The sequence below is a fragment of the Triturus cristatus genome, chromosome 7, assembly GCF_964204655.1.
Source record: "Triturus cristatus chromosome 7, aTriCri1.1, whole genome shotgun sequence".
NCBI lineage: Eukaryota > Metazoa > Chordata > Amphibia > Caudata > Salamandridae > Triturus > Triturus cristatus.
In genome coordinates, this window is record NC_140590.1 from 417,704,987 (window position 1) to 417,732,936 (window position 27,950).

Sequence of the window (27,950 nt, forward strand, 5' to 3'; positions counted from 1 at the left end):
CCTTACAATAACCAGAAGAGATAGCTGTGGTCAAATGTATTGCCCATGGGAAAGGGGAGGACTTTGTGACACTTGGCAAAAGGTATGCCGATGAAGTTGCACGTCTTTGTGCTGAAAAGGGTGCATTTTCAATAGGGAATATACTGGAGAGAGCACAGAAAGAACCAAACTCAGCATGATGTTAGCCATAGCGGCACTTGGCATGAGGTCAAGCGTCTGCAGGGAGAAGTGTCAGACCAGGAAGAAGCTGGATGGATTAAAGCAGGATATGAGAAAAGAGATGCTGGCATTTTGGTTTCAACTGATGGTTGAGCAGTGCTGCCAGATTTACTGAGCCCTATGGCAAGGCAGATTCATGGAGTAGTTCACATTGGAAGAGATGCCATGGTGCGAGTGTTTATACAGACGTGGTTTAATCCACGGTTTTGTGCGTTTGCTGAAGCAGTGTGTCATAGGTGTGTAACATGTCAACAAATAAATTCTGGAAAGAAAACTGCGGTTGCATTGAGTCACATTGGAAGATCTGGGAGTCCCTTCAATAGGATCCAACTAGATTTTATTGAGATGCCCAGGTGCAATGGATTGAGGTACATTCTAGTGGTGGTGTGTGTTTTCTCATGGTAGGTGGTAGCATATCCAATGAGAAGGAGTGATAGTCTCACAGTGGCGAAGCTGTTACTTAGTGAGTTGATAACATATTTTGGATTTGCAAATTAGTTGGATTTGGATAGTGGAATGCACTTCCACAGTGAGATTATGAAGCTGCTTTGTACTGCCTTACAAGTTGATCAGAGATTGCATTGTAGCTACAGACCAGAGGTGTCAGGACTTGTGGAGCAGATTAATGGTACTCTCAAGATGCGAATGGCAAAGGTCTGTTCGTACACGTCTCTGAAATGGCCTGATGCGTTACCTCTGTTGTTGATTAGTGTGTGTAATGCCCGAAAGGAGGACATGACGCTCGCCCTACAAGATCCTAATGGGGAGGGTGATGCGTTTGCCTGCAGTGCCGTCTACAACGTTGATAAACATCACCGATGATTTGATCCTTGATTAATGCAAGGGACTGGCTGACGTGGTCCATTCTGTGTCTCACCAGGATGAAGCTATGACTGCACCGACCTTGAAGGACCTCTGCCATGATCTGTTTCCAGGTGATTGGATACTAGTTTGAAAGCATTTGAGGAAGAACTGTCTTGATGCTCGCTGGAGAGGTCCGCACCAAGTTATTCTGGTGACAAATACTGCTGTAAAGTGTAGAGGCTTGTCAAACTGGATCCACGCATTACACACCAGCAGTGTTTCAGGACCATCGGAAGTAACAGCTCCTCTCCCAGAAGGAAATCTAGCCGTGGCTGCAAGGCCAATGGAGAGGACAAGTCAAGCTATGGGGGTTTCTGACGAGACTGGTTGCCCACCAGAGCAAACTGAGGGGGGTCACGCTACACAAGGCCCAGGCATTGACTCTGAGGGAGACTGTAACGTTGTGAGTTGTACAGAGTCAGACTCAGCTGGAGGGAAGGGTGAGCAAGGTGATCGGTACAGAGAAGGAGAGGACAGTTTGCAAGAGAATCGTGGCCTGTGATACAGAAAAGGCAAAACTTGAGACTGGCACCTGAAAGCGATCTTGCCCCTGATTCTGAAACATCTGACACAGAGCAAGCATAAGGGAGCTTGAGGAGGTTGAGAAGAGCAAGGGTGCCCTGTCACAGGTACGCTGCCCAAGAGTGGACTTATCTGATCACAGATGCCAGGAACAGTGAGGACAGGGAGACTGAGGTCTTTGTGAGCGGTGGTCAGCAGAGTTCCAGATCTGACTACTGAAATTGAACTATTAGAAGCCAATGGAGTTCTGACAGTGACTGTACCAAGACCTCCGATATTGAGTGGTGTGAGGGCTTTGATTCTGCGAGATTCATCTTTTCCCACTGATATTAGCCAGCGGCTCAGGAGATCACAGCAGTTCGTCTTGAGCTTCTACAGAGAGCCATTGATGAAATTGGCTCTGAGCTTGTGAGAGACGGTTGAGTGAACTGTGAACCGTAGATAAAATGCTTACTCTACAGAAGATAACCTAGGCCCGTACAGAAGAAGAACAAAATTAAGGATTTTGCTTAGAAGAAGTAAGAGGGATAAGGAAGTTTTTGAATTGTGTAAATAAATTTGAAACAAACTGTGACTTTGATTCCAAGACTCCAGTGAGCTGTGCGTGAAGTTGTTGAACAGCAATCAGAGGCAGAGAAAGAGAATTTACGTTGATCCTCTTGCCCTGCTGAACCAAACTCAATTAAAAATGGAGTCTGGAAATCCACACCGTAGAGCAAAGTGTTCAATAGGTACACTTATAGTAGGAGTGATAGTAGTGATAGCAGTAGTTATTATAGACTCTGTAAACATTTCACAGGATGCGAAAGTTGACGGGGTGAGAATGTAAGGAACATCCACACCTACTACTTCTAGCACAAAAGAGGGTACACTAGGAGCAGATAAAGCTATGCTTAATCAAACTAGTCGCATGTTGCATGTAGATTTGTTTAAGGGTGATTATACGTTGAATGCCTATGCAAAATTGTTGGGTGAGTATGGGAATACGATGGATGTGAGTGATTGTTATGTATGTATGCAGTTGCCTGTGTCGGTGGAGATGGGGATCCATTATCACCACCTGCCTTTTACGTATGGTATTACATGTAGTCTATTGCTTAGTATGCTTTACGGTAAGGGTTACTATGAGTACTGTTTCTCAAACTATGATGTGGTGCTAAAGTTCCAGCTTATAAGCACCTGAATAAGTATGAATATTACAAGCAGGAAGAAAGAATAGGGAAGGATTTCATACTTACCATTACATTAGACACAGCTTATGCTCAACTTCATGACCTCAAGTGACTGACGTAGAGAAGAAATTTGTAGATCAAGTAGAAGATAGACATAGGCAGCTAGCAGTAAAACTTAGTAGTAGAGAAGGGAGAGTTGAGGGGACCAAGGAGGAGTTAGCGCACAAGGCGAAAGGGAGCTATGGTCCAATAGCTTTAGATTTTGAACAGCGAGGAAAACTTTGCACCAGACAGGTACAGACTTATTATGATAAAATCTTTGTTGGATAGAGTGTGTGTGATCATATTTTCACAATCGAGGCCACTGCAAAGAAGTTTTTGCAAGAGGCGTGCAGGTGGTACCAAATGTGTATTTTGTGTCTAGGAAAAATGCATATCTGTGACTGCCACTGAATTGGTATAGCACATGTTATGTGGCTGTTGTGTTTCCTAAGATTTACCATGTTGAGGATTTGTGACCGTTGTAAGGTGGACTACACCATTGAGAGAAGTGAGGCACGAGTGCAGGAGAGATTGTTGGAGATGTTTTTTGGAGCAATGATACGGAGTTTGGGGGTGGTTCTGAACGATATAAAGATTAGAAGGTTGTCATCTATTGTAGATAAGTTGTCAGCGAATAGAGCTTAGTCTTTGTTGCTTGTGAATGGAGAGATGGTGTCGATAAGAGCCATGGTGATGCAGAACCGCAGAGTCTGTAAAATGTTGAGGGTTCAACAATACTGCACTTATATCACAGACCATAGCAAGGATTTGAGGAAGTATATAATTAACATTACTGAGATTCACCATGAGTTTGGGACAAGGTTGGTAAAGGAATTGGAAAGATCTGGAATTGGTTTGCCAACCTTGGTAAGGGAATTCTTGGTTACATTCTGAAGCCCATCATCATAGTAGTGATTTGTGTGATTCTTTTGATTGGAGTGGTAAGGGCCTACAAATGGCATAAGTCAGGACAGGCTGAGAGACCTCTTAGAGAGACCTCTTAGAGAGTGGGAGAGGAGAATGGAGTGACTGCAGGACAGTCACTATGAGAATCTCAAAAGCCTAGAAAAGGTCCAACAGGGAAAACTGGCTACAATTTCTGTTTTTGTCGGTTCTTTCCACAGGGAATTATGATTGGTTGTGATGACACTGTCATCAGAGGGTGGGACTGATAGAGCACAATTATGCTCTTTTCATTTGTAGGGGTGCATCATAATCATGAGTAGTGTGCACCTGCATTTATTCTTTTGCCGTATTAACATGGGACAGTAGAATGTGTATTGTAATAATGTGAAAGGTATATTTTCAACATAGACGTGAAGACATTAACGTTGCAATACATACGTGTTTCGCTGAAAACATTAACGTGCAGAATTTGTGTATGATGCTTACAATTACTCATGTATTCGATGTGTTCATGTAACTGGTTGATCTAGAAATGCTCAGTAAAGTGCTTATTTTTATGTGGTTTCATAAGGCCTGCATGCTATTCCTTTATGTTGTCCGATTTCTGTAGGCCTGAAATGCATTTTCCCAGGGAGCTCTTGTATTCGAGTAATAGTTGAATTTCATGTGCATGTTGGCTTTGTCCTTTCTCACGTTACTATTGCAGGTGGAGAAATTCATTCTTCTTAGTTAGAATAATGCTATTGTTTTAGGAGTTAGGCTTAGGGATGAGAGGATACATTTGTACAAGGAGTGCTGATAATATGAAACTGTGTTATTTCACACTGGAGACGGCCTGGGAATCAAGGTCATCGATCCAGAGGCTCCGAGTGTCAAAACTGAGTGGAAACGCACCTACGAGTAAGTGTCCAGCTGGATGAGGCAATCGGATGATGTTTAATGGGCGTGTTTTATGATTTTGGTGTTGGAATTAGGTATAGTGCACCGGGAGTTGAGTTAGTAGAAGAGAGGAGATCGATGGAGAGAGAAAGAGCATCTTAGAACGAGCTCCGTAGCCTTAGGCAACTTGACCCATACGTGAGTGCACTTCTTAGGAAGCCTTCACGCGCTGAAACCTTTTCCTAAACTAGCCTGGGATGTTACATTAGTGGTAGTATAGGGACTGACTAATGCTTTTTACTTACGAACCTCCAATGAAGTCTGAACTTGACGTGGGGGCACTTATAGCCTGCGTTCTTATTTTGGAATTCATCATTCTTTTCGTTCTCCAGAGAATGAATTTCGCCCGTAGGTTTGGCTTTGTATTAGTTCTGATGTATTTCTACAACCTCATCTTGAGGTGCTTGTATGCCCAGTTGTTTTTGGCTTTGTAATAAATCAACTAACCTAGAACCTGGAGTCTGTGATTCTTCCAAGTCATGCACTATTGGGATTGTGAAATCTGATGTGACAAGTTATTTCTCCCCTCTAAACTTCTAAAGCAGGTACAAATGGTCCATTGACCAGGGGTTCCAGAATAAATTGGGAAAAGGGAACCCGGCCCCATCACTCCTGATCTATGAACCCACTCTGGGCCACGCAAGGTGGACTTGCGTGGCTTCATAAATCTCATTTTGGAATTGTGACGCTCTTGCACCATGTTGCAACTCTTCTCATAAATATGTCCCTAAAGGTCTGATGGAAACATGAAGTTTGAAAAGATTCTGAAGGCTTAGGGGTAGATGGCTCTGCATTAATATTTTAAAGTGAATCTTTTTGGCAACAGGTAGCCCAAGTAAATCTTTTGGATGCTATGTCTAGGAATGTTAAGCAGTACACTTGCCGCTGAGTTTTGGACCAGCTTACGTTTTCTAAAGAGCTTGTCTGGCAGGACAAGATTAAAAAGATAATTCAAATAATCAATTCTTGAACTTATGAGGGCATGAATCACACTTTTTGTTGCAAAAAAAGGTAGATAAACAAGTACATTGAGTTACATTTTCAGAATAACAAAGCAAATAGATGTTACTGGGTGAATTTGAAAGTTGCATGTTGAATTTCACACTAAGGTTTCTAACAACTTTGACAGGGGAAGGGAGCAGCTCCTTTCTGAAGTTCTAATGGCCACCAAACGTCATGCCATGCTTGTTGCTTGGGACCAGACTCAAGAGCAAGAGTTTTATCTGAGTTGAGGTTGAAGTTCATACAGGAGGCTACCGATATCAAGCATTGCCTTAATCTTTGTTGGCTGTACCCACGGTAGTTTTTAGGTGAAATAATGAATTGTGTATCATCAAGATAGTACGATACTTCAAGGCCAAAACCACATATCAGCGCTGCCAAAGGGGCCATGTAAATATTAAAGATCATGGGGCTCATACATAACCCCAGTGGGACACGACAATCAATTAGACCAGGATGTGAAGAATAAGGTGGGGGAGTCTAACTTCTTGGTACCTGTTAGTGATGAAGTTTGGAAGCCAGGCAGGAGCAGATCCTACTACACCGATATCCATTGGCATTGGATGAGAATCATATGTAATATGGTGTCAAATTCTGCTGATAAATCAAGTAGGATGAGGGTGGCAATTAATCCCACATCCAAATGCTGCTTGAGATGTTCAGAGACCATAAGTAGGATAGATTATGTGCTTTGAGCAGCTTGGAAACCAAATTCAAAACTGTCCAAGATATTTTTGGATTCAAGAAAATATGATAGCCGAGAGATGACATGCTTTTCCAGCATCTTCATTGGAGCAGGTCTGTAATTAGCTGGAAGGTCATTGTCTGCTGTGGCCTATTTCAGAATGGGAGAGTCTTGTGCAAGCTTCTGTGAATCAGGTAAGGATCCTGAGGCCATTGATGAGTTGAGAAAGTTGCAGAGGATAGGCACTATGAAAGCGCGCCCAGCTTAAGAAAAGATGATGGACATGGGTCAGTTAGAGAATTTGACGAACATTTGTTGAATAGGATGGCCATTTTTGCATTGGAAAACTCTATGAGATATGAGGCATGTGTTGGGTAAGGACTAGGCTATGGAGTGTACTTTGAGGTTTGAAAGGAATCTTGAATATTGTAAATATTTTATTTGAAACAAGATACTAGCATGTCACACCTAATTTAAGAAGACATGATCTTTTGATTTCTAGCAGCCAGGTGAGTCTTGGACTTTACAATCCAAAGATTGCCTTAGCAGAGTGTTTTACAGTCTAGTCTCAATCTTAGTTGAATAAAAAGCAGGTTGAGCCAATTTGATTTCCCTATGATAATTATTGATCACAATACAATATGTGTATCTGTCATTATCAGATTGAGTGGCAAACCATTTTCTTTCCAATTTGTGGCATTGTACCTGTAAGTAAGAAATTTGAGGGAGTACCAAGAGGCAGTCACTCTCCTCCAAGTTCTTATGGTATCCTTCAGAGGGGCTAAGATATCAAGGGTGGAGGTAATCCTGTTCCGATAATAGATCAAATTCTGCCTCACTAATCCAGTCGTCTGTGCCTTATTGATAGCGAACAAAGAATTTAGTTTGTGCTCTTTGATCCAATGCCATGGCCGCTTCATAATGGGAGGTGGGAGGGGCATGAAAAGGATTCTCTTTTCTGGTTGGTATAGTGATAGAGAAATGGTCTGACAAGATTAGCTGTATAGGGGTGTCACATGTAAGGGACTCTGAATTAGTAAAAACTTGGGGGCAGATTTACAAGCCCCTTGCGACACATTTACGCCACCGTTGCATCACTTCTGTGACGCAGCTGCGGCATAAACCATGCGCCATGTTGTGCCTTATTTACAACGTGATGCATCTAGGGAGATGCGTCATGTTGTAAAGCCCTGCGCTACATTAAACCTGCGTCAGGTTTAATGTATGCAGGGTGGGCGTTCCGTCGGAAAAAGCCTCGGAAAAGTCTACAAGATTTCACTGAGTCACTTTTCCGACGCGTCAAAACCCTGCGCCTGCTTGAAGCAGGCGTAAGGTGTGACGCAGCATGTTAGGTATGGGCAGCCCCTGAGTATTGCTGGAGTTGCGACGTGCTTGCAACACGACTTCAGCAATGCGCCACCCTTACGCCATCAGATGCGTCACGCATCTGTTTATCCTTGCGCCACGATGCGCCGCATTGTAAATGCGGCACATCAGTGGTGGCACAAGGGTAAACTTGCGTGACGCATCTTACTTGGCGCATCCCTGCTGATATGCAGGGATGCGCCAGTCCTTGTAAATCTGCCCCTAGGTCTAACATGTGGCCTGCAATATGTGTGGTGTGAATTACTAATTGAATGAGATGTAGAAAATACCGTTCTTCGCCAAAATTGTTTGCTGAGGCCCCTGAGACATGTTCCACATGGTAATTACAATTATCAAGTATAGTAAAATTAGAAGATTGAATCACACAAAGTGAAAGCAAAGCACTAATGTAATTTCTTTAGAAATATCTGCAGTGTTGTTAGACCTGGCACCTTGGCGTGAGTCTCCCTTCCATTTTTTGCTGTTGCCTCGTGTGTTTTTGCTGGTGTTAGATGCTTTGGGCACTGTGCCACTGCTATCCACTGCCACAGTGCAAGTGCTCCCTATTGTAAATTGATGTATGGATTAGTGATTCCATGGTTGGCTGGTTTGGTTTACCTGTCAGACCCTAGTACAGTGCACCAGGAGTGCCCAGGGCTTGTAAACCAAATGCTGCTGGTGGACTTGCAGCACTGGTTGTGCCACCCACAGAAGCAGCCTGTAAAAATGTGTCTCAGGTCTGCCATTGCTGAGCCTGTATGCAGTCTGGTACTGCCATGCTGACTGGGGAAGTGCACCCACTTGCCAGTCCCTACACCATCCCTTTTCTTCATATCAGACACCCCTATGGTAGGCCCAAGGGCAGGGTGCATTGTAAGTATAAGGTAGGACATGCCCTGGTGTGTGTGGCATGTCCTAATAGTGAATTACAGCCATTTTCGTTTTTCACTATTGCAAGGCTACCTGTTCCCTATAGGCCAGAATGGGCAGTTTGATTATTACAGTTTATAATCCTAACTGACTCAGAGAACTAGGTAGAAATTCGAGTTTAGTATGCCTGAACTCAGAATGATCCAAGCCTGCCTCTGCTAGGTTATGTATTCCTTGTCTGGAGTTTGAGTGACAGGGGCTGGGGGTTCCAGGAGACAGGGTGAGTCAGCACAGGGATGAATAGAGATCTGCATGTAGATGAGTGGGGGGAGTTGCACCTGGGACCTGAAAAGGGATGTGCCTTCCCTCCACAATGCTGGCTCCACCTCCTGTGGTACATCTGATGTCTGTGAACTGCACTGTGAAAGGAAAGGAGTCATGTCAACAAAGTGCTCCAGGACTGACCAGAACTGGTTTGGACTAGGCAAAGGCCTCTCTGCCTTCAGAGAACAAAGAGAAACTGAGTATAAATATTGGGACCCAAACCCAAGAACTTTAGATCACTTTGGGAAACAAGAAGAAACCTTTGCTGAGGAGAGGAACCAGAGAGACTGAGGAGTGACTATCCCTAAGCTGAAGTGCTGCTTGGGGTTTGGCCTGCAGTGGTTGCCTAAACTGCCAAAGAAAGGAGAGAGGAACTTTGTGTGTACTTTCATCAACTTGTAAAGGATCTCCAAGGGCTTGAGAGAGAGCTTGCCTCCTGCTGAAGTCTCAGGGACAACAGACTTCACCAACCAGCTCCCCAAGAGTCGTTTGGAAGAGCCTGCTGCTGTGCAAAGCTTTCTGAGGGACTGCGTGTCGCAAGAAGCTGGAGGCGCGACTCATGAGCAAGAAGCGTGACGCCGAACTGCCGCTGTCGCTTCAGAACATGAAAGCGCCTTGCATCACCGGAGAAGAGGATCGACGTCGCATCAGACGTCACCGCATCACCGAGAAGCGTGTCGCAGGGCCTGTCGCAGTCCGCATTGTGTCGCATCAAGAAGAAGACGCCATCTTTTTCGCATTATACCGCATCTTCATCACATCACGGCATTGCGTGCCGCATCGCCACGGAAGCGCAGTAAGAAACCGACGCATCACCTCCCCTCACAGAGAAGAAACAATGCACCCCCTACGCGTCAGTAGGAACCAACACATCACCTTCCCTGCAACACTTTCATTGTATAGCGTTACGCATCCTAAGGTACATTGAACTCAAAGTGTCGCATTTTAACATCTAAAGAGAACTAAGCTAATTCTACCATTTTAAGTACAGTATTGTGGATTTTTGTCGTTTATGGTCTTGTGTTAAATCTATAGTGTTGTCACTGGGTTACTGTATGTGTTCACAAATGCTTTACACACTGCCTCTTAGATAAGCCTGTCTGCTCGTGCCAACCTACCAAGGGGGTGAGCAGGGGTTATTTTAGGAGTGTACCCCCTTATCCTGACTAGACGCAAGGGTCCCTATTTGTCAAAGCTCAGACGTGGGTCCCGTGCTCTCCATGCCACTGGAATCAAGCTATCCTGGCTGAAGAGGGGTGAAACCCCGAAACCGGTCCTAGGATGCTTGGTTCCAGTCCAGGGCGGACCTGGCTTGGCAGTTCGGGCTGGACTGTTCCCATGAGGCACAGGGTCAAGACTGATTTGCATATGGCTCGTTTCAAACTGTAAGGGCCTGGTGAGCAAAAAAACAAGGGATTTAGGCCCAGATCTCTGTACTGGGGTGAATGTATGACATTGTTCTGCATTCTGTCCATCAACTGTTGTTTTTACATTTGTCACCCCGAGTGGGACGGGTATGCTCAGACGTGAGTCCCGTGCTCTCCATGCCACTGGAATCAAGCTATCCTGGCTTAAGAGGGGTGAAACCGCGAAACCAGTCCTAGGGTGCTTGTTTCCAGTCCAGAGAGGACCTGGCTTGGCAGTTCGGGCTGGACAGTTCCCATGGGTCACAGGGTCAAGACTGATTTGCATATGGCTGGGTTCAAACTGGAATGGCATGGTGAGCAAAAAAACGATGGATGTAGGCCCAGATCTCTGTACTGGGGTGAATGTATGACATTGTTCTGCATTCTTTTCATCAACTGTTGTTTTTGCATTTGTCACCCCGAGTGGGACGGGTATGCTCAGACGTGAGCCCTGTGCTCTCCATGCCACTGGAATCAAGCTATCCTGGCTGAAGAGGGGTGAAACCCCGAAAACGGTCCTAGGATGCTTGGTTCCAGTCCAGGGAGGACCTGGCTTGGCAGTTCCAGCTGGACTGTTCCCATGAGGCACAGGGTCAGGACTGATTTGCATATGGCTCGTTTCAAACTGTAATGGCATGGTGAGCAAAAAAACGAGGGATTTAGGCCCAGATCTCTGTACTGGGGTGAATGTATGACATTGTTCTGCATTCTGTCCATCAACTGTTGTTTTTACATTTGTCACCCCGAGTGGGACGGGTATGCTCAGACGTGAGTCCCGTGCTCTCCATGCCACTGGAATCAAGCTATCCTGGCTTAAGAGGGGTGAAACCGCGAAACCAGTCCTAGGGTGCTTGTTTCCAGTCCAGAGAGGACCTGGCTTGGCAGTTCGGGCTGGACAGTTCCCATGGGTCACAGGGTCAAGACTGATTTGCATATGGCTGGGTTCAAACTGGAATGGCATGGTGAGCAAAAAACACGATGGATGTAGGCCCAGATCTCTGTACTGGGGTGAATGTATGACATTGTTCTGCATTCTTTTCATCAACTGTTGTTTTTGCATTTGTCACCCCGAGTGGGACGGGTATGCTCAGACATGAGCCCTGTGCTCTCCATGCCACTGGAATCAAGCTATCCTGGCTGAAGAGGGGTGAAACCCCGAAAACGGTCCTAGGATGCTTGGTTCCAGTCCAGGGAGGACCTGGCTTGGCAGTTCCAGCTGGACTGTTCCCATGAGGCACAGGGTCAGGACTGATTTGCATATGGCTGGGTGCAAACTGGAATGGCATGGTGAGCAAAAAAACGATGGATTTAGGCCCAGATCTCTGTACTGGGGTGAATGTATGACATTGTTCTGCATTCTGTCCATCAACTGTTGTTTTTGCATTTGTCACCACGAGGGGGACGGGTATGCTCAGACGTGAGTCCCGTGCTCTCCATGCCACTGGAATCAAGCTATCCTGACTGAAGAGGGGTTAAACCCCGAAACTGGTCCTAGGATGCTTGGTTCCAGTCCAGGGAGGACCTGGCTTGTCAGTTCTGGCTAAACTGTTCCCATGAGGCACAGGGTCAAGACTGATTTGCATATGGCTGGGTTCAAATTGGAATGGCATGGTGAGCAAAAAAACGATGAATTTAGGCCCTGATCTCTGTACTGGGGTGAATGTATGACATTGTTCTGCATTCTGTCCATCAACTGTTGTTTTTGCATTTGTCACCCCAAGGGGGACGGGTATGCTCAGACGTGAGTCCCGTGCTCTCCATGCCACTGGAATCAAGCTATCCTGACTGAAGAGGGGTGAAACCCCGAAACCGGTCCTAGGATGCTTGGTTCCAGTCCAGGGAGGACCTGGCTTGGCAGTTCAGGCTAGACTGTTCCCATAAGGCACAGGGTCAAGATTGATTTGCATATGGCTGGGTTCAAACTGGAATGGCATGGTGAGCAAAAAAACGATGGATTTAGGCCCTGATCTCTGTACCGGGGTGAATGTATGACATTGTTCTGCATTCTGTCCATCAACTGTTGTTTTTGCATTTGTGTGAGTTAAGGCACTATTATTGAATTCCGTAGAGAGGCCTCCATATGCTTTAGGCTCCGTATAATTGGTCCCACCCATGGCAGCGTGCATTGCTTTTAAGAACTGCGCACATTCATTAGACGCAGCTCTCTGTCTACCGATAATAATAATAACAATAGTGTCTGGAAGATATTGTGCACCTCATGTCATTGATAAGCCTCGAAATTGATTTTGTCACAAATCATCATCAATTTCTTTATTCGATTTTAAAAATAAAATCATAAAAGACAGCAATCAACAATGCAGCAGGGAACATATTCACTTAAAAGTTCACATAGCGCAGGGCAGCAACCAAAGTTGCTGCGCTGTGTTGCGTTGCGTGAAGGGGAGACAGAGGAACAGCACCATATCTACTATTTTGTTTGTGGGAAGATGTACAGTTCAAAGACCTCTGTAGGAAAGGGGGATCCCCCTGGTGCCTTAACCTCTTGGACAAGGCTACAAATATATTGAATGTACTTTTAACAATTCCTTAGTGTGAGTAAATCCCCCTGCCCACAAGAATCAGAATCAATTAGGAAGAATTGCAGGAAAAGTCAGAACATTTTCGTATCTTAAACAAATCAGTAGTTTATCACAGATGGTGGTGAATACTGTATACAACACAAAGTGGAGCTGGTTTGTGACCTTTCTTATCTTTTATTTCTGATACTTTCTTATTTCATTCTACCATGGTTCCACAAGAGCAGCCAACACGTTTCAGCCCTTAGGGTTCGCAGCCATGGGGCTTTTCTCAAGGTTGTACAATATCACCAAATACATGATAAAAACCATTCCTAAAACAAGCATTGGCATAGCCAATAGGTCTCGCCTTTGGAACCTTATAAGTGTTTAGACATGCAACAGTTGATGTCGTTGCACCAAGGATATTGTTCTGCATAACTGAATACTTATAAGGTCCCAAAAGCGAGACCTATTGGCTATGCCAATGCTTGTTTGCTGTTGCCGCATGTGTTTTTGCTGGTGTTAGATGCTTTGGGCACTGTGCCACTGCTATCCAGTGCCACAGTGCAAGAGCTCCCTATTGTAAATTGATGTATGGATTAGTGATTCCATGATTGGCTGGTTTGGTTTACCTGTCAGACCCTAGTACAGTGCACCAGGAGTGCCCAGGGCTTGTAAACTAAATGCTGCTGGTGGGCTTGCAGCACTGGTTGTGCCACCCACAGAAGCAGCCTGTAAAAGTGTGTCTCAGGTCTGCCATTGCTGAGCCTGTGTGCAGTCTGGTACTGCCATGCTGACTGGGCAAGTGCACCCACTTGCCAGTCCCTAAACCTTCCCTTTTCTTCATATCAGACACCCCTACTGTAAGCCCAAGGGCAGGGTGCATTGTAGGTATAAGTTAGGACATGCCCTGGTGTGTGTGGCATGTTCTAATAGTGAACTACAGCCATTTTCGTTTTTCACTATTGCAAGGCTACCTGTTCCTATAGTATGCCTGAACTCAGAATGATAAAATGCATCTTTTAGTGAAGTTGGTTTTAACATTCTGTGTTTGAAAATACCACTTTTAGAAAGTAGGTATTTTCTTGTCTAGCCATCCAAGCCTGCCTCTGCTAGGTTGTGTATTCCTTGTCTGGAGTTTGAGTGACAGGGGCTGGGGGTTCCAGGAGACAGAGTGAGTCAGCACGGGCTGAATAGAGAGATCTGCATGTAGATGAGTGGGAGGAGTTGCACCTGAGACCTGAATAGGGATGTGCCTTCCCTCCACAATGCTGGCTCCACCTCCTGTGGTACGTCTGATGTCTGTGCACTGCACTGTGAAAGGAAAGGAGTCATGTCAACAAAGTGCTCCAGGACTGACCAGAACTGGTTTGGACTAGGCAAAGGCCTCTCTGCCTTCAGAGAACAAAGAGAAACTGAGTATAAATATTGGGACCCCGTCTTCTCCTCCAGCAAGGACATCACCTTCAGCCACGCCACCGGACTCCACTGGACAGACCACAGCTGCGTCCACTTCAGCTTCAGAAGGACCACGACTCACCACCACCCGCAACTGGTCCCCCGCAGAAGCTGGAACAAGATCACTGCCGACCAGCTCACCACATCCCTGAGCCAGAACCCCCCCACCAGATCAGCGAACCCCAACCAAGCCGCCAACAACCTCACGAAATGGATCAGCAACTGCGCAGACGACCTCGCTCCACTGAAGACCCCCCCCCGCCAGACCCGGCACCAAGAAAGCATCTTGGTTTACCGACGAACTCAAGAGCTCCAAGAAGAACTGCCGGGCCCTCGAGAAAGCCTGGCGCAGAGACCCAACTACAGACAACATGACCACCCTCAAGCTCGCCACTCGAAGACATCACCAGCTGATCCACGCCACCAAGAAATCCGCATTCAAGGAACGACTGGACAACAACGCCCGCAACAGCAAGGAACTCTTCAACATCGTCAAAGAGCTCTCGAACCCCAGCGCCGGAATCAACGACATCACGCCCTCGCTAGACCTCTGCAACTCGCTCGCCTCGTTCTTCCACAGCAAGATCGCAGACATACACAACAGTTTCAGCACACAGCCAACGCACCCTACGACCGGAACAACGCCCCCCACCACCACCCTCCGCGCCTGGACCCCAGTCAACACCGAAGACACCATCCGCACGATGAACTCCATCCACTCAGGATCTCCAACCGACCCCTGCCCTCACCACGTCTTCAACAAGGCCGACTCCGTCATCGCACCCCACCTGCGGGACATCATCAACGCCTCCTTCGACACCGCCACCTTCCCAGAGAGCTGGAAGCACGCCGAACTCAGCGCCCTACTGAAGAAACCATCAGCGGACCCCACCGACCTCAAAAACTACCGCCCCATCTCGCTCCTTCCTTTTCCGGCCAAAGTCATCGAGAAAACCGTCAACAGACAACTGGCCGCCTTCCTCGAGATGAACGGATCCCTCGACCACTCGCAGTCCGGCTTCCGGGCCAACCACAGCACCGAGACCGCCCTCATTGCAGCCACCGACGACATCCGAGCTTTGCTCGACAACAGGGAAACAACGGCCCTCATCCTCCTGGACCTCTCCGCGGCGTTCGACACGGTCTGCCACCGCACCCTAGTGCAGCGCCTCAACAACATCGGTATCCAGGAGAAGGCACTGGAATGGATCATCTCCTTCCTCGCCGGAAGAACACAGAGAGTCCGCCTACCCCCGTTCAGATCCGAGGCCACCGAAGTCATCTGCGCCGTACCACAAGGATCATCACTCAGCCCCACCCTCTTCAACGTCTACATGAGCCCCCTCGCAGCCATCGCACGCCAACACAACCTCAACATCATCTCCTACGCCGACGACACCCAGCTGATCCTCTCCCTCACCAACGACCCCGCCACCGCCAGAACCAACCTACACGAAGGGATGAAAGACGTAGCCGAGTGGATGACGAACAGCCGCCTGAAACTGAACTCAGATAAGACGGAAGTCCTCATCCTGGGATCATCACCCTCCGCCTGGGACGACTCCTGGTGGCCCCCTGCCCTTGGCAGCGCACCCAAACCAACAGACCATGCACGCAACCTGGGCTTCGTCCTGGACTCCTCCCTCTCTATGACCAGACAAGTCAACGCCGTCTCCGCATCATGCTTCAACATCCTACGCATGCTACGTAAGATCTTCCGGTGGATCCCCACCGAAACCAGGAAGACGGTCACCCAGGCCCTCGTCACCAGCCGACTAGACTACGGCAACTCCCTCTACGCCGGAACCACAGCCAAACTCCAGAAACGACTCCAGCGCATCCAGAACGCCTCAGCACGCCTCATCCTGGACATTCCCCGACACAGCCACATCTCCGTACACCTGAGAAACCTGCACTGGCTCCCCGTCAGCAAGAGAATCACGTTCCGACTCCTCACCCACGCACACAAAGCTCTCCACAACCAAGGCCCAAGATACCTCAACGACCGCTTGACCTTCTACACTCCCACCCGCCAGCTTCAATCAACCAGCCACGCCCTCGCCGCCGTCCCCCGCATCCGAAGAGCCACAACAGGAGGAAGATCCTTCTCCTACCTGGCTGCCAAGACGTGGAACTCCCTCCCCATCCACCTCCGCCTGACCCAAGACCACCTCTCCTTCAGGAAGCAACTCAAGACCTGGCTGTTCGAGCAGTAGCGGACCCCCCTCCCCCAAGCGCCTTGAGACCCTCCGGGTGAGTAGCGCGCTATACAAATGCTTGATTGATTGATTGATTGAAACCCAAGAACTTTAGATCGCTTTGGGAAACAAGAAGAAACCTTTGCTGAGGAGAGGGACCAAAGAGACTGAGGAGTGACTATCCCTAAGCTGAAGTGCTGCTTGGGGGATTGACCTGCAGTGGTTGCCTAAACTGCCAAAGAAAGGAGAGAGGAACTTTGTGTGTACTTTCATCAACTTGTAATGGATCTCCAAGGGCTTGAGAGAGAGCTTGCCTCCTGCTGAAGTCTCAGGGACAACAGACTTCAGCAACCAGCTGCCCAAGAGTCGTTTGGAAGAGCCTGCTGCTGTGCAAGGCTTTCTGAGGGACTGCGTGTCGCAAGAAGCTGGAAGCGCGACTCATGAGCAAGAAGCGTGACGCCGAACTGCCGCTGTCGCTTCACAACATGAAAGCGCCTTGCATCACTGGAGAAGAGGATCGACGTCGCATCAGATGCCGCTGTATCACCGGGAAGCGTGTCCCAGGGCCAGTCGCGGCTTGCATCGTAGCCGAAGCGTCTCGTATCACCGGAGAAGAGGATCGACGTCGCATCAGACGTCATCGCATCACCGAGAAGCGTGTCGCAGGGCCTGTCGCAGTCCGCATCTTGTCACATCAAGAAGAAGACGCCATCTTTGGCGCATTGTACCGCATCTTCATCACATCACGGCATTGCGTGCCGCATCACCACGGAAGCGCAGTAAGAAACCGACGCATCACCTCCCCTCGCAGAGAAGAAACAATGCATCACCTACGCGTCAGTAGGGACCTGACGCATCACCGTTCTTGCGTGTAAGGAACCCACGCATCACCTTCCCTGCAACACTTTCATTGTATAGCGTTAATCATCCTAAGGTACATTGAACTCAAAGTGTTGCATTTTAACATCTAAAGAGAACTAAGCTAATTCTACCATTTTAAGTACAGTATTGTGGATTTTTGTCGTTTATGGTCTTGTGTTAAATCTATATAAAGATTACTTATTTTTAATTTGAATAATGTACAGTATATAAATTCTGAAAATGTCAATAAAAATATGTTACAAAAAGATTACATATTTTTAATATACAACTTGTGTGGTGTCCATCTGTAGTGTTGTCACTGGGTTACTGTATGTGTTCACAAATGCTTTACACAGTGCATCTTAGATAAGCCTGTCTGCTCGTGCCAACCTACCAAGGGGGTGAGCAGGGGTTATTTTTGGAGTGTACCCCCTTACCCTGACTAGACGCAAGGGTCCCTATTTGTCAAAGGTACCTACCTCTGCCAACTAGAGACCCCCAAATCTAACAAGTGTGTCCTAGAATTCTGTACATTAATGTGCATTACAGTGTGAAATTGGGAGTTAATCTAGGGAGTTAATCTTACTCTTAAAGTCAAACAAAGACTTTCAGCATGTGTAAAATTGGTGATGGAGGTTATAGACCATATTGTTTAAAAATTATGGTAACACCACTGCCATTTCAGTCCACCCGGTCATAGTGTAAGAAAAAAACCTAGCACGCATGACTTCTGAGCAGGACACATATCGATGGTACAGGTGAGTAGATGTTGTCTACCGATTCTTTTCACAGCGTGGATGCTGTCTCCCCTGCCAAGAAGTTGGGCATATGCTGTCACGTCAACACATTCAGCAGCGCCTGCACGTTATCTGCTTTCATTCTGAGCAGCAAGGTACAAGCAGGGAAGGGTCTTTGTTATTTTAATTTCCAGTGAGGCCCAAAACGAAATCTGAAGTTAAGGGCCTTGAACGAGTATTCTTGCTGGAAGCTATCTGGAAATTCACACTTAGCTACAAATGCAATAGAAGGAAAACAGAGGTTCACAGTTTTACTTCACAGGTACCTAAGAGAGCATGCCCTGTCAGTCAACATGTGCATGCATTATATATACAAAATATGCATGCACTGTAAGAATGTGACATGTGTTGGTCTGTCCCAGTATTTACACAAATAGCAATTTAAATATCACAATTTTGTTTTATGTATTTTATAGCACTACTTATCACAATCCAGGGAGTCAGAGCACTTTACATCACACGTACATATTGACAATAAATTATATGTGTGCAAATCAACGTACAGTATGTGTTACACAAGACAGTGATGGTCACAAGGTGTAGGAGTCACATGTCCTTCATAGTTCACTGTGCTATATTAGAAGGATTACAATTTATGAACTTCAACTCACAAAAGGATCTTTGTGTTAAATACAGTAATTCTTCCATTTACATAAAATACAAATCTGTCATCTGCGTGCCATATGATGTGCTTTGCAGGAGACATATTAATCGTCTATGCTACTTTAATTCAAAACTGAGACTAAACAAAGCACAGATCTCTTAAGCAAATGCATTAACCTCCAGAGTTATCTTACCATTGTTATTATTCGTTGGGATTTACTAGGCATTCAAAGATTTAAGTAGCAGGTGCCTTAGCCCTATAAGATACTTTAAAATGCAGACTTTGCAACCAATTAAGCAAAACAGATTTACTTCCACATTTCTCCTTATTGTCAATTTCTTTTTTGCAGAGATTTAAAAAATAAATGTATAAGATTTTGCTTTGAGGTTGTCACGTTTTTGGTACTTCTGCAACACAAAATCACATTTGGTAAATATTGTAATGAGGTTAAATGTACTCATAATAGACCTGCGAAACATATGTGTGAGGTCTTAGGAAGGATCTGATGTCATTTACTTGTGATGCCACTTCCTGCGAGGTCATGGGTTGTCATGCCACTTCCTGTGATGCCACGCCCAATGTCACGCTACGCGATGCTGCGTGCTGTGATATCACGCGCCTCGATGATACTTGAATACTGCCTAACTTGGTTGGACCCCCCACTTCTTTTTTTAGGACTTGAACCCTGCATCTGACATAAATAGCATTAACCTAGCGTTAATTAGGTACATATTGAAAGTCGTATGGTTGGATACTTTAAGTGATTTAGAAACGGTGTGGAATGGACACTTTGGGAAGGGTAGTTACAGGCAATGTGATATGTTGTGCAAATGCAGTGCCTTTTGCTCATGATATCTGATAATGACGTGCACTTACCAATGGGTCTATAACAAATAATTTCTTGCCGTGGATAGCAGATGAAGTCTACTTTTTGAGGACTGGGGATGGGAGCAAGACCTCTGACCTTGTGTTCAGGGTACCTCCTCCCCCTCACGTAGCTACACCGTTAAGGGACTGCCCTCAGTGCCTTCTGGTGATCCAGGTAAGATGTTTGAGACCCTTCTCCACCTGCAGGCGCCTGCGCCTCATGCCTGGTTGTCTACAGGAATAGCCTGCTCTTCTGCTGGTCTGCTCTGTGTGTCTTACTCTTTCTGTTTTTGCATCTCTCTGTCTTACCTGTTATTTGCCTGTTTTGCCTTTTTCTGTTTTTTTTTATATTTTCCTGTTTTGCGTTGCCTTTTTCCCTGCTACTGCAGCCCCTGCAGTCCCTCCCCTCAGCATGCTCCCGCTCCCGCCTTTTCACCCTCCCCCTCTTGACCCCTACTTAATGGCTGCCGCTGCACAGCGAACACGTGAAGGCAAGCCCATCTGTGTCTGTCTGCGCCCACCTGCTCCCATCCGTGACCTGACCGCAGCCAGCGCCAGGGACCCTGAACCCCGACCCCCCCGCTGCTATGACCCCTACACTCTCCACACACTCAACCCTGGATACAACAACAACTGCCAGCTATCGACGCCGAGCAACTTACAAGGCCCGTTCTCCTGCCGACATTGCCGCGGCACCTTCACCGTCTTCCGGACCCACACAGCCACCCCCAGCTTACCAGACGCCACTGTACACAATCCCCTGAGCTGCATCCTCCTCCACGTACGTTCCCTGCACAGACACATTGTAGAAATCTGGGACCTTCTCAACAGTCACTCGCCCGACGTTGCCTCCCTCACAGAGACCTCAACCAATGGTAGCTTCGTCCCAGACATCGCCATCCCAGACAGATACAAGATCCTGAGAAAAGACCGCCCAGGAGGAGGTCTCCCATCATCCACAAAAGCTCTCTCCGACTAACAACCACCAACTCCGGCCATGCCTAACCCCTCAAGGAACACATCCACTTCAAGATCCAGCCCAACCCCAGAACGCCGCTCTTCAGAACTCTCACCTACAGACCGCCCAGACCCCACTCCTCGTTCACCAACTCCATTGCAAACTACATCGCTCCTCGCCTCCACGGACCTCGTACTGCTCGGAGACCTGAACTTCCACCTAGACAACCTCAGCGATCCCAACACCACCACCCTCCTAGAGAACCTCACCAACGCTGGACTGAAGCAACTTATCTCCACCACCACACACATGGCAGGACACACTCTCAACCCCATCTTCGCCAGAGGAGATAACATTAGCTTCAGCCACACCATGGAACTACTCTGGACGGACCAATACTGCATCCATTTCGCCTTCTCGAATCCCACCACACACAAGTGCACAGCACGCCTCTCATGCAGAAAATGGAACGAAATTGCAGAAGAACACCTCACCTCTGGCCTCAGCTGCACTGCTCCCCCTACTACGGCAGACGCCAACACAGCAGCAAACAGCCACCAATGGATGGCCAACTGCGCCAACACTCTCGCCCCCCTCCAGAACTTCACCAGACGACACAACACGAAAGCCACCTGGTTCACCACGGACCTCCGAGAATCCAGGCACTCTTGCCAACAACTGGAGAAAACTTGGAGAAACAGCAAAACCCCGGAAGCATGCTCGGCCTACAAGGCCACCACTATGGCACACTACCAACTCATCAAATCAACAAAGAGAAACTTCATCCAAGACAGAATCCTCTCCAACTCCCACAACTCCAAGGAACTCTTCGCCATCATACAAGAATTCACCAGACCCAACGGCAAAACTACCAACGTCCCTCCCTCCCAAGACCTCAGCAACAAACTCAGCTCCTTCTTCCATCACAAGATCAAGATGTTCTACGACAACTTTGATGACCAAGACCTGGGCACTGACCCAACACCCCCCACAAGCGACGCCATCCAGCAGACCCTCCTCACCTGGACCCCTCTCACCACAGAAAACACTGCAAAGACTATGAAAGCATCCACTCCGGAGCACCTACTGACCCCTGTCCACCGCACATCTTCCACAGGGCCGCCACCACCATCACACCCGAACTACAATGAACAATCAACTGCTCCCTCGAGACCACCACGACACCCACCAACTGGAAACATGCTGAAGTCAAACCCCTCCTCAAGAAGCCCTCTGCAGACCCGACTGACATCACGAATTTCAGGCTCGTCTCTCTTCTCCCCTTTGCCGCCAAAGTCATTGAGAAAGTCGTCAACATCCAGCTAGCGCACTTCATAGAAACCAACAACACCCTCGACACCTCTCAATCCAGATTTAGTAGCAACCACAGTCTGAGACCGCCCTCATAGCCACCACCGACGACATCCACTCCCTCTTCGACCAAGGCCAGACAGCAGCCCACATCCTCCTAGACCTCTCAGCAGCCTTCGACACCGTCTCCCTCCAGACACTAGCCGCCAGACTCCACGACCCCGGCATCCAGGGAACAGCCTTAGACTGGATTTGATCTTTCCTCTCAGGCAGAACACAAAGAATAATACCCTTGTCCTTCCTCTCCACACCTACAGAGATCAGATGTAAAATACCCCAAGGTATCCTCCCTCAGCCCCATGCTCTTCAACATCTACATGGCCCCCCTTGCAACCATCATCAGAAAACACAGACTCAACATAGTCTCATACGCAGATGACACCCAGCTCATCCTCTCTCTCTCTCTCTCTCTCTCACAAGGTGCAGTTTCCAAGAAGGGATGAAAGACGTCACAACCAGGATCCCCAGCAGCTGCCTAAAGCTCAACTTGGAGAAAACAGAAGTCCTCATCCTCGACTCTACCCTCTCTGCATGGGTCAACACCTGATGGCCCCCTGCCCTCGCAAACCCACCCAACCCTATGGACCACGCTCGCAACCTCAGCATCATACTAGACTCTTCAATCACCATGAACCACCATAACAACGCCGTGTCCTTCACATGCTTCAACACCCTCTGCATACTCTAAAAGACCTTCAAATTGATCTCCCGACTCCAGAAAGACCGTCATCCACACACTCATCACAAGCAGACTAGACTACAGAAATACTCTCTGCACCGGAATCAACAAAAAGCTCCTCCGCAAACTCTAGACCGTCCAGAATGCCGCACCCAGACTCGTCCTTGAAATCCCTCAACATGACCATATCACCCAACTCCTCTGCAACCTCCACTTGCTCCCCGTCGAAAAAAGAATAACCTTCAAACTGCTCATGCATACCTTTAAAGCCCTCCATAACCCCGGGCCCCAATACCTCACCAAATGAATCTCCGTCCACGCCCCCAAGAGAACCCTCCGTTCTGCCGACATAGCCCTAGCCACAGTCGCCCACATCCATAGGGCCAGAGTAGGTGGCAGATCCTTCTCCTACATCACTGCCAAGACCTGGAACGAACTCCCCCTCCTCATGAGACAAAGCCCGACACTGTACCATTTCAGATAGGATCTCAAGACCTGGCTCTTCGAGTGACCTACGGAGCTGCTCGTACCCCCTCCCCCCATCTCCCCCCCCATCCCCCCCTAGCGCCTTGAGACCCTCACGGGTGAGTGGCATGCTTCAAAAATCCCTGATTGATCATTTGAGTTGGCTCTGGGTGCAATCCAGACACAGACAGGTATAGATGGGCTTACCCTCAGCAACACACTTTTTAAGGCCCTAGAGGGGGGAGGTGCCCGAGGACCAGAAAGACTAGAACCCAAAGCCCTGTTAAAGGTCGCAAACTGATATTAAAGCAAAGAGGAGAAAAAAATGTCTCTGGATCTCAGCAGATCTTGTATTTGGATGAAGCTCACTTCACCTCACACACTACCAAAAAAAATATGTAAAGGTAAAACATTAGTGGGAAACTAGAACAAATAATAATTAATTAAGACTTTTATGAGTCAAGATGTCCAGTAGGAGCACCTACAGGAATACAAGGAAAGTAAAAACCCAATGTGGGTGTTTCCAAATACCGATTATGCATGAGCATGGTGTCCTGAGGTAGAGAGAGGATGCTCAGCAGCACCTTTTTAGGTCCTCTGTCCTGGTTGGGGGGGAGTGTGGCCCAGGACCAGAAAGACTGGAGCTCGAAGTGCGCTAAAGGTGTGAAGTGTGATTAAAACAAGGGAGAGAAATGAAACTTTTAACTGGATCCCCGCAGACCCAGTGTGTGGTCAAAACTCCCTTAACCTCATACACTTCCAAGAAAAATAAGCAAAATTAAAACAACAGTAAGAAAGAGAACACAAAAATAAAGGAAATGGGCGTGGCTATCCTAAAGAAGCAAATCATGGCTCATTAAAATGGAGGTCACTTCTATAAATCAGACTTTGGCAGAGTGGGGAGAGATTAGGCATACTTACTTGCAAACTTGCTGGCCTCTATCCACACTAAAAGCAAGAGGAACAATAGGAGATTTAGAAATTGACGAATGGCCTCAATAAAGGGAAATTAAGAAAATAATAAGAATAATAGATATGCTTACTCATTGCTGCACTGCTTTCTGCAGGAAAAAAATACAAATATACAATTAGAACTAACGATTTGTTAATAACAGTGCTTAATTTGAGCCGCGGCTTTCCAGTGCTGAGCACCGGCACTTAATTGGTTTCCGGTGCTCGGCACCGGCACCTAATTGTCAACACCAAATTTAGGGCAGTCTGCTACATGGTGGCGCTGCTCATGTAAATTAGATGTAAATTAGATGCGAGCAGTATAACAGTTGTTTAGAAAAACAATATACATTTAAAAATTGCTAATTGCTAAAAACTGCTAATACCTGCCTCCAAACCATTCTCTTAGCTTTGGGTACCTGGAATAATCTGAACTCTCGCGTTTACATTTACATGCGAGAAAGATGGTTAGTAGTTGTTTTGGCAAGGGCGATGGGCGGTGCAAGCAGCAGTGGCCTCCTGGTCAGAGCCCTGGCACTTAATATTTTACAAATTAAGCACTGGTTAATAAGCCTTCAATCTTCCTGTTCTCTTTAAATGAAAACTTAACTTGTATGCAGTTCTTAGGTTTTTACAAATGTAGCCTTCATATTTTATACATAATTTCAGTATTGTGGCAGTGTAATAGTGCCACACTGTGCCCCGTCCCTTTTTTGTTCTGTTCATGGTGCCTCTTGTTTTGCAGTGTGAGGGTGTCATACACTTTCCTATTCTACTTCTATATCACATAGTCTAAGGCCTATGGTGTACAGGGCACATTTATAGATTACACGTTTGGCAGCGTTTTGTGGCACTACACTGGAGAAGTTGTACAATGAAATAAGGGACACTATTGCAAATTGAATCAGAAAGGCTTTAGGCGTTTTCGGAACTGAGGGAGGGAAGTCTGAGAGCAAATGCACAGAGGTAAAGAATTTCAGGCCCTGGCTGCATCCACCATAAAGGCCCTGACCCCAAGCATAACTGTTAAGAACTTTTTGGGCAAATAATACCAAGAATTTATGCAAGGAGTCTTCGGCCCAATTCTGGACGTAGAAAGAAAACGTTATGCCTCTGAAGTCCAGAGATCTTTATTAGATAGCTCTGTGAACAATGACTATTATTTAAACGTTATGCAAAATAATATAGCGCGAACTCGACCCGAAGGTATTGGAGCGCTTTACACAAGCACCGTATTTACATTACACATTCAGGCACGGGGAGATTAAAGTGATTTGCCCAGAATCACAGGATGTGGACTCGAACCTTGGTTTCCAGCACCAAGCTCGGCAGTCTAGCCGACGGACCAAACCCCTCCCCACCCCCCTACCCCCACCCCCCTTTTGATGGGGTAATCAGTGTGAGAAATTGGGAAGATTCTACATAAGTCCCGCAGCTGCATTTTGCACCAGTTGCATTTTCTGAAGCATTCCTGGAGCAGCCACATTTATAAAGTTCCCTTAATCTAATTTTAAGTGCCCATGGGTTTCATTCCAAGTACATACTTGTATTTGTTGAATGGAGGCAATGTGCAGTTCCCGTAGTAAACCCTCCACTGAGGTACACCCCGGAAGCCGATACAGCTTCCTTGCTGCAGAGTTCTGGACCACCTGCAGCCTTCAAATGGAGGATTTGTCTGCCCCCAAATAAAGCATATTGCCGTAGTCCAATCTCGACACGATAAGAGCCTATACCACCGTCTATTGCACTGAAAATCGAAGTAGCCAGACGATTTTCCGCAACCATTTCAGAACGGCAAAATAATTGGCTGCCACCTTTGTCACGTGAAGCTTCACTGACTGTATGGCTAACAGGTCTAACAATCCCTGTTATCAAAACTGTCTAGGACATCCCAGCCTGGATGTCTTAGCAAAGGGTGACACAGCTAAGCATAGCCCTTAGGTTTCAGCTTGTTAGGGCCTGATAGGGGCAAGTGGTTCATATTCACTGTGGTTCGGTCACTATATCCTGTCTTTTTTTACATAAATAAAACTCCTAACCTACTTATTATTTCTCAGTAGTTCCAACTATTATATTACTAAGACAAGTGCATGCTGTTGGGCCCGATTCACAGAAGTAATCTGAGACGAAAGTCTAACTTTACGACTTTCAGTATTCACAAAGGGCATTTATGAGTAGTAAAGTTGGACTTTTGTTCTAAGATTAGACCAAAAGTCTAATTTAGACCAGAAGTCTAACTTTACTACTACTAAAGTTAGACTTTTGGTCTAAATTAGACTTTTGGTCTAAACTTAGACCAAAAGTCTAACTTTAGTAGTAGTAAAGTAAGGCTTTTGGTCTAAGTTCGACTTTTGGTCTAAACTTAAGACCAAAAGTCTAACTTTACTACTCGTAAATGCCCTTTGTGAATACCAAAAGTCGTAAAGTTAGACTTTCGTCTCTGATTACTTCTGTGAATCGGGCCCGTTCTTATTAAACACAAGTATTACTCCCAAATAACATCACTAGTCATGTGTGATGTGGCCAATTAATCCCTAGATTACTTTGTGCATTAGTTATTGTGTTAACACTGTGTCCAGTTATACTTTGATGAGCGGTATATTATCTTCAATTACATAATATATTATGCTGCGGTTCCTTGTTAAACTCTACAACACTGTGCAAAGCTACTCCAGGATAAAACTGTCTGACGTATAATTCTTTGTCCCATTCAGGCGACATCTTGCTCCTCATCATATTCTCTGCTATATGTCTCCTGATCTCATTCCTTTGGAACAAGCCAGCAGACTCTAAAATAAGCAGTCTCCTCTCACTCAACCACTCCTTACTGTTTCTGGGGCCATCTCCCAACTGCACTAAGACTGAAACCAAGAGGCTAAAGAGTATTTTGGAATAAAAAGACCCCTCTTCTCCTGATTTCCCTTATAATGAAACTATTAAATTACATATCTCCCCTGGGACCCTTTCATATTGGTAACATTCCTGGACCCTCCTTCACTGCCCTTCTTAGGTCAAGCAGTGTCACATTCTTCACCAGGCCATCCTGCCAGGCCCACACCATTGCCTATGCTCTGAGAGCAGTATTCCACACCTTATTAGGGCAGCATTGGTAGGCTGGAGGAGATGAGAAGGAAATGTGAAGACATAGCGGACAGATCCATAGTAGAGACAAGATTTGCATATGCGACACCAGTGAATCCATCATACTAACAAGTGTGGTATCATTCTCCGAAAGACACTGCCAGGAAATCGGCATTGTGCAGGTGTCTAGAGCAGGGAAGGCACCTCCACTAAGGCAGATGAGCATCACCCCACTTCTTTTAAGAAGTGTCACCAAAGGAATATGAAAATGAAAATAACTCTAGGTTATTATAATTTAATCTTTTCGTTGTTGCGGCAGCTTTGCGGTGGAATGGAGCGGGGCTGCTCTTCTGAAAGAGCACGGGAGGGGAGGAGTGGTTTGCACTCTCTAAAGTGTGCATGAATGTTTGGTCAGCCCCCTGGGGACTGCTGTAATGCCGCCTGGGTGGAGAGCATGCCCAGGCCCCCCTTCCTTGGCTGAGCGCCGAACTAGGGTGCTCAGACCAATCACAATGCTGCGTTGCAGTACTGAGATTGGCTCAAGAGTGTCAGGGTGCTTCCTGGGTTCTCTGTTCCGGAGGTGACGCCAGAGAGAGCGGGAGACACGGCGAGGAGGTATTTTTTTTATTCTTTTCTGCCTCTCCTGGCTCCCCCTCACCCCCGCCCTCTGCTTCCCCAACCCTGATCTGTGCAGTCGCTGCTGGTCTAGAGTGGGATCTCCCCACTTGCAACCTGGGAAAAGACGAAGGGACATAATAGCAAAAAAGAGCTCTTCGTGAACAAAGAAAGAACTCCTCAGGGCAGTGCGAAGGCAGGAAATCGCTG

At 46.8% G+C, this 27,950-nt stretch overlaps 1 protein-coding gene across 1 annotated transcript in view; it reads right to left on the minus strand.

Annotated features, from left to right (window-relative positions):
* LOC146809835 (E3 ubiquitin-protein ligase TRIM11-like) overlaps positions 1–27,950 on the minus strand; it is a 221,101-nt gene that overhangs the window by 48,038 nt on the left and 145,113 nt on the right. Inside the window, exons 10-11 of the mRNA XM_085614913.1 lie at positions 24,137–24,154; positions 24,015–24,041 (exon numbers count right to left, since the gene is read on the minus strand). Coding sequence (XP_085471039.1) covers positions 24,015–24,041; positions 24,137–24,154 — 45 coding nt within the window. The remainder of the gene's footprint in view (positions 1–24,014; positions 24,042–24,136; positions 24,155–27,950) is intronic.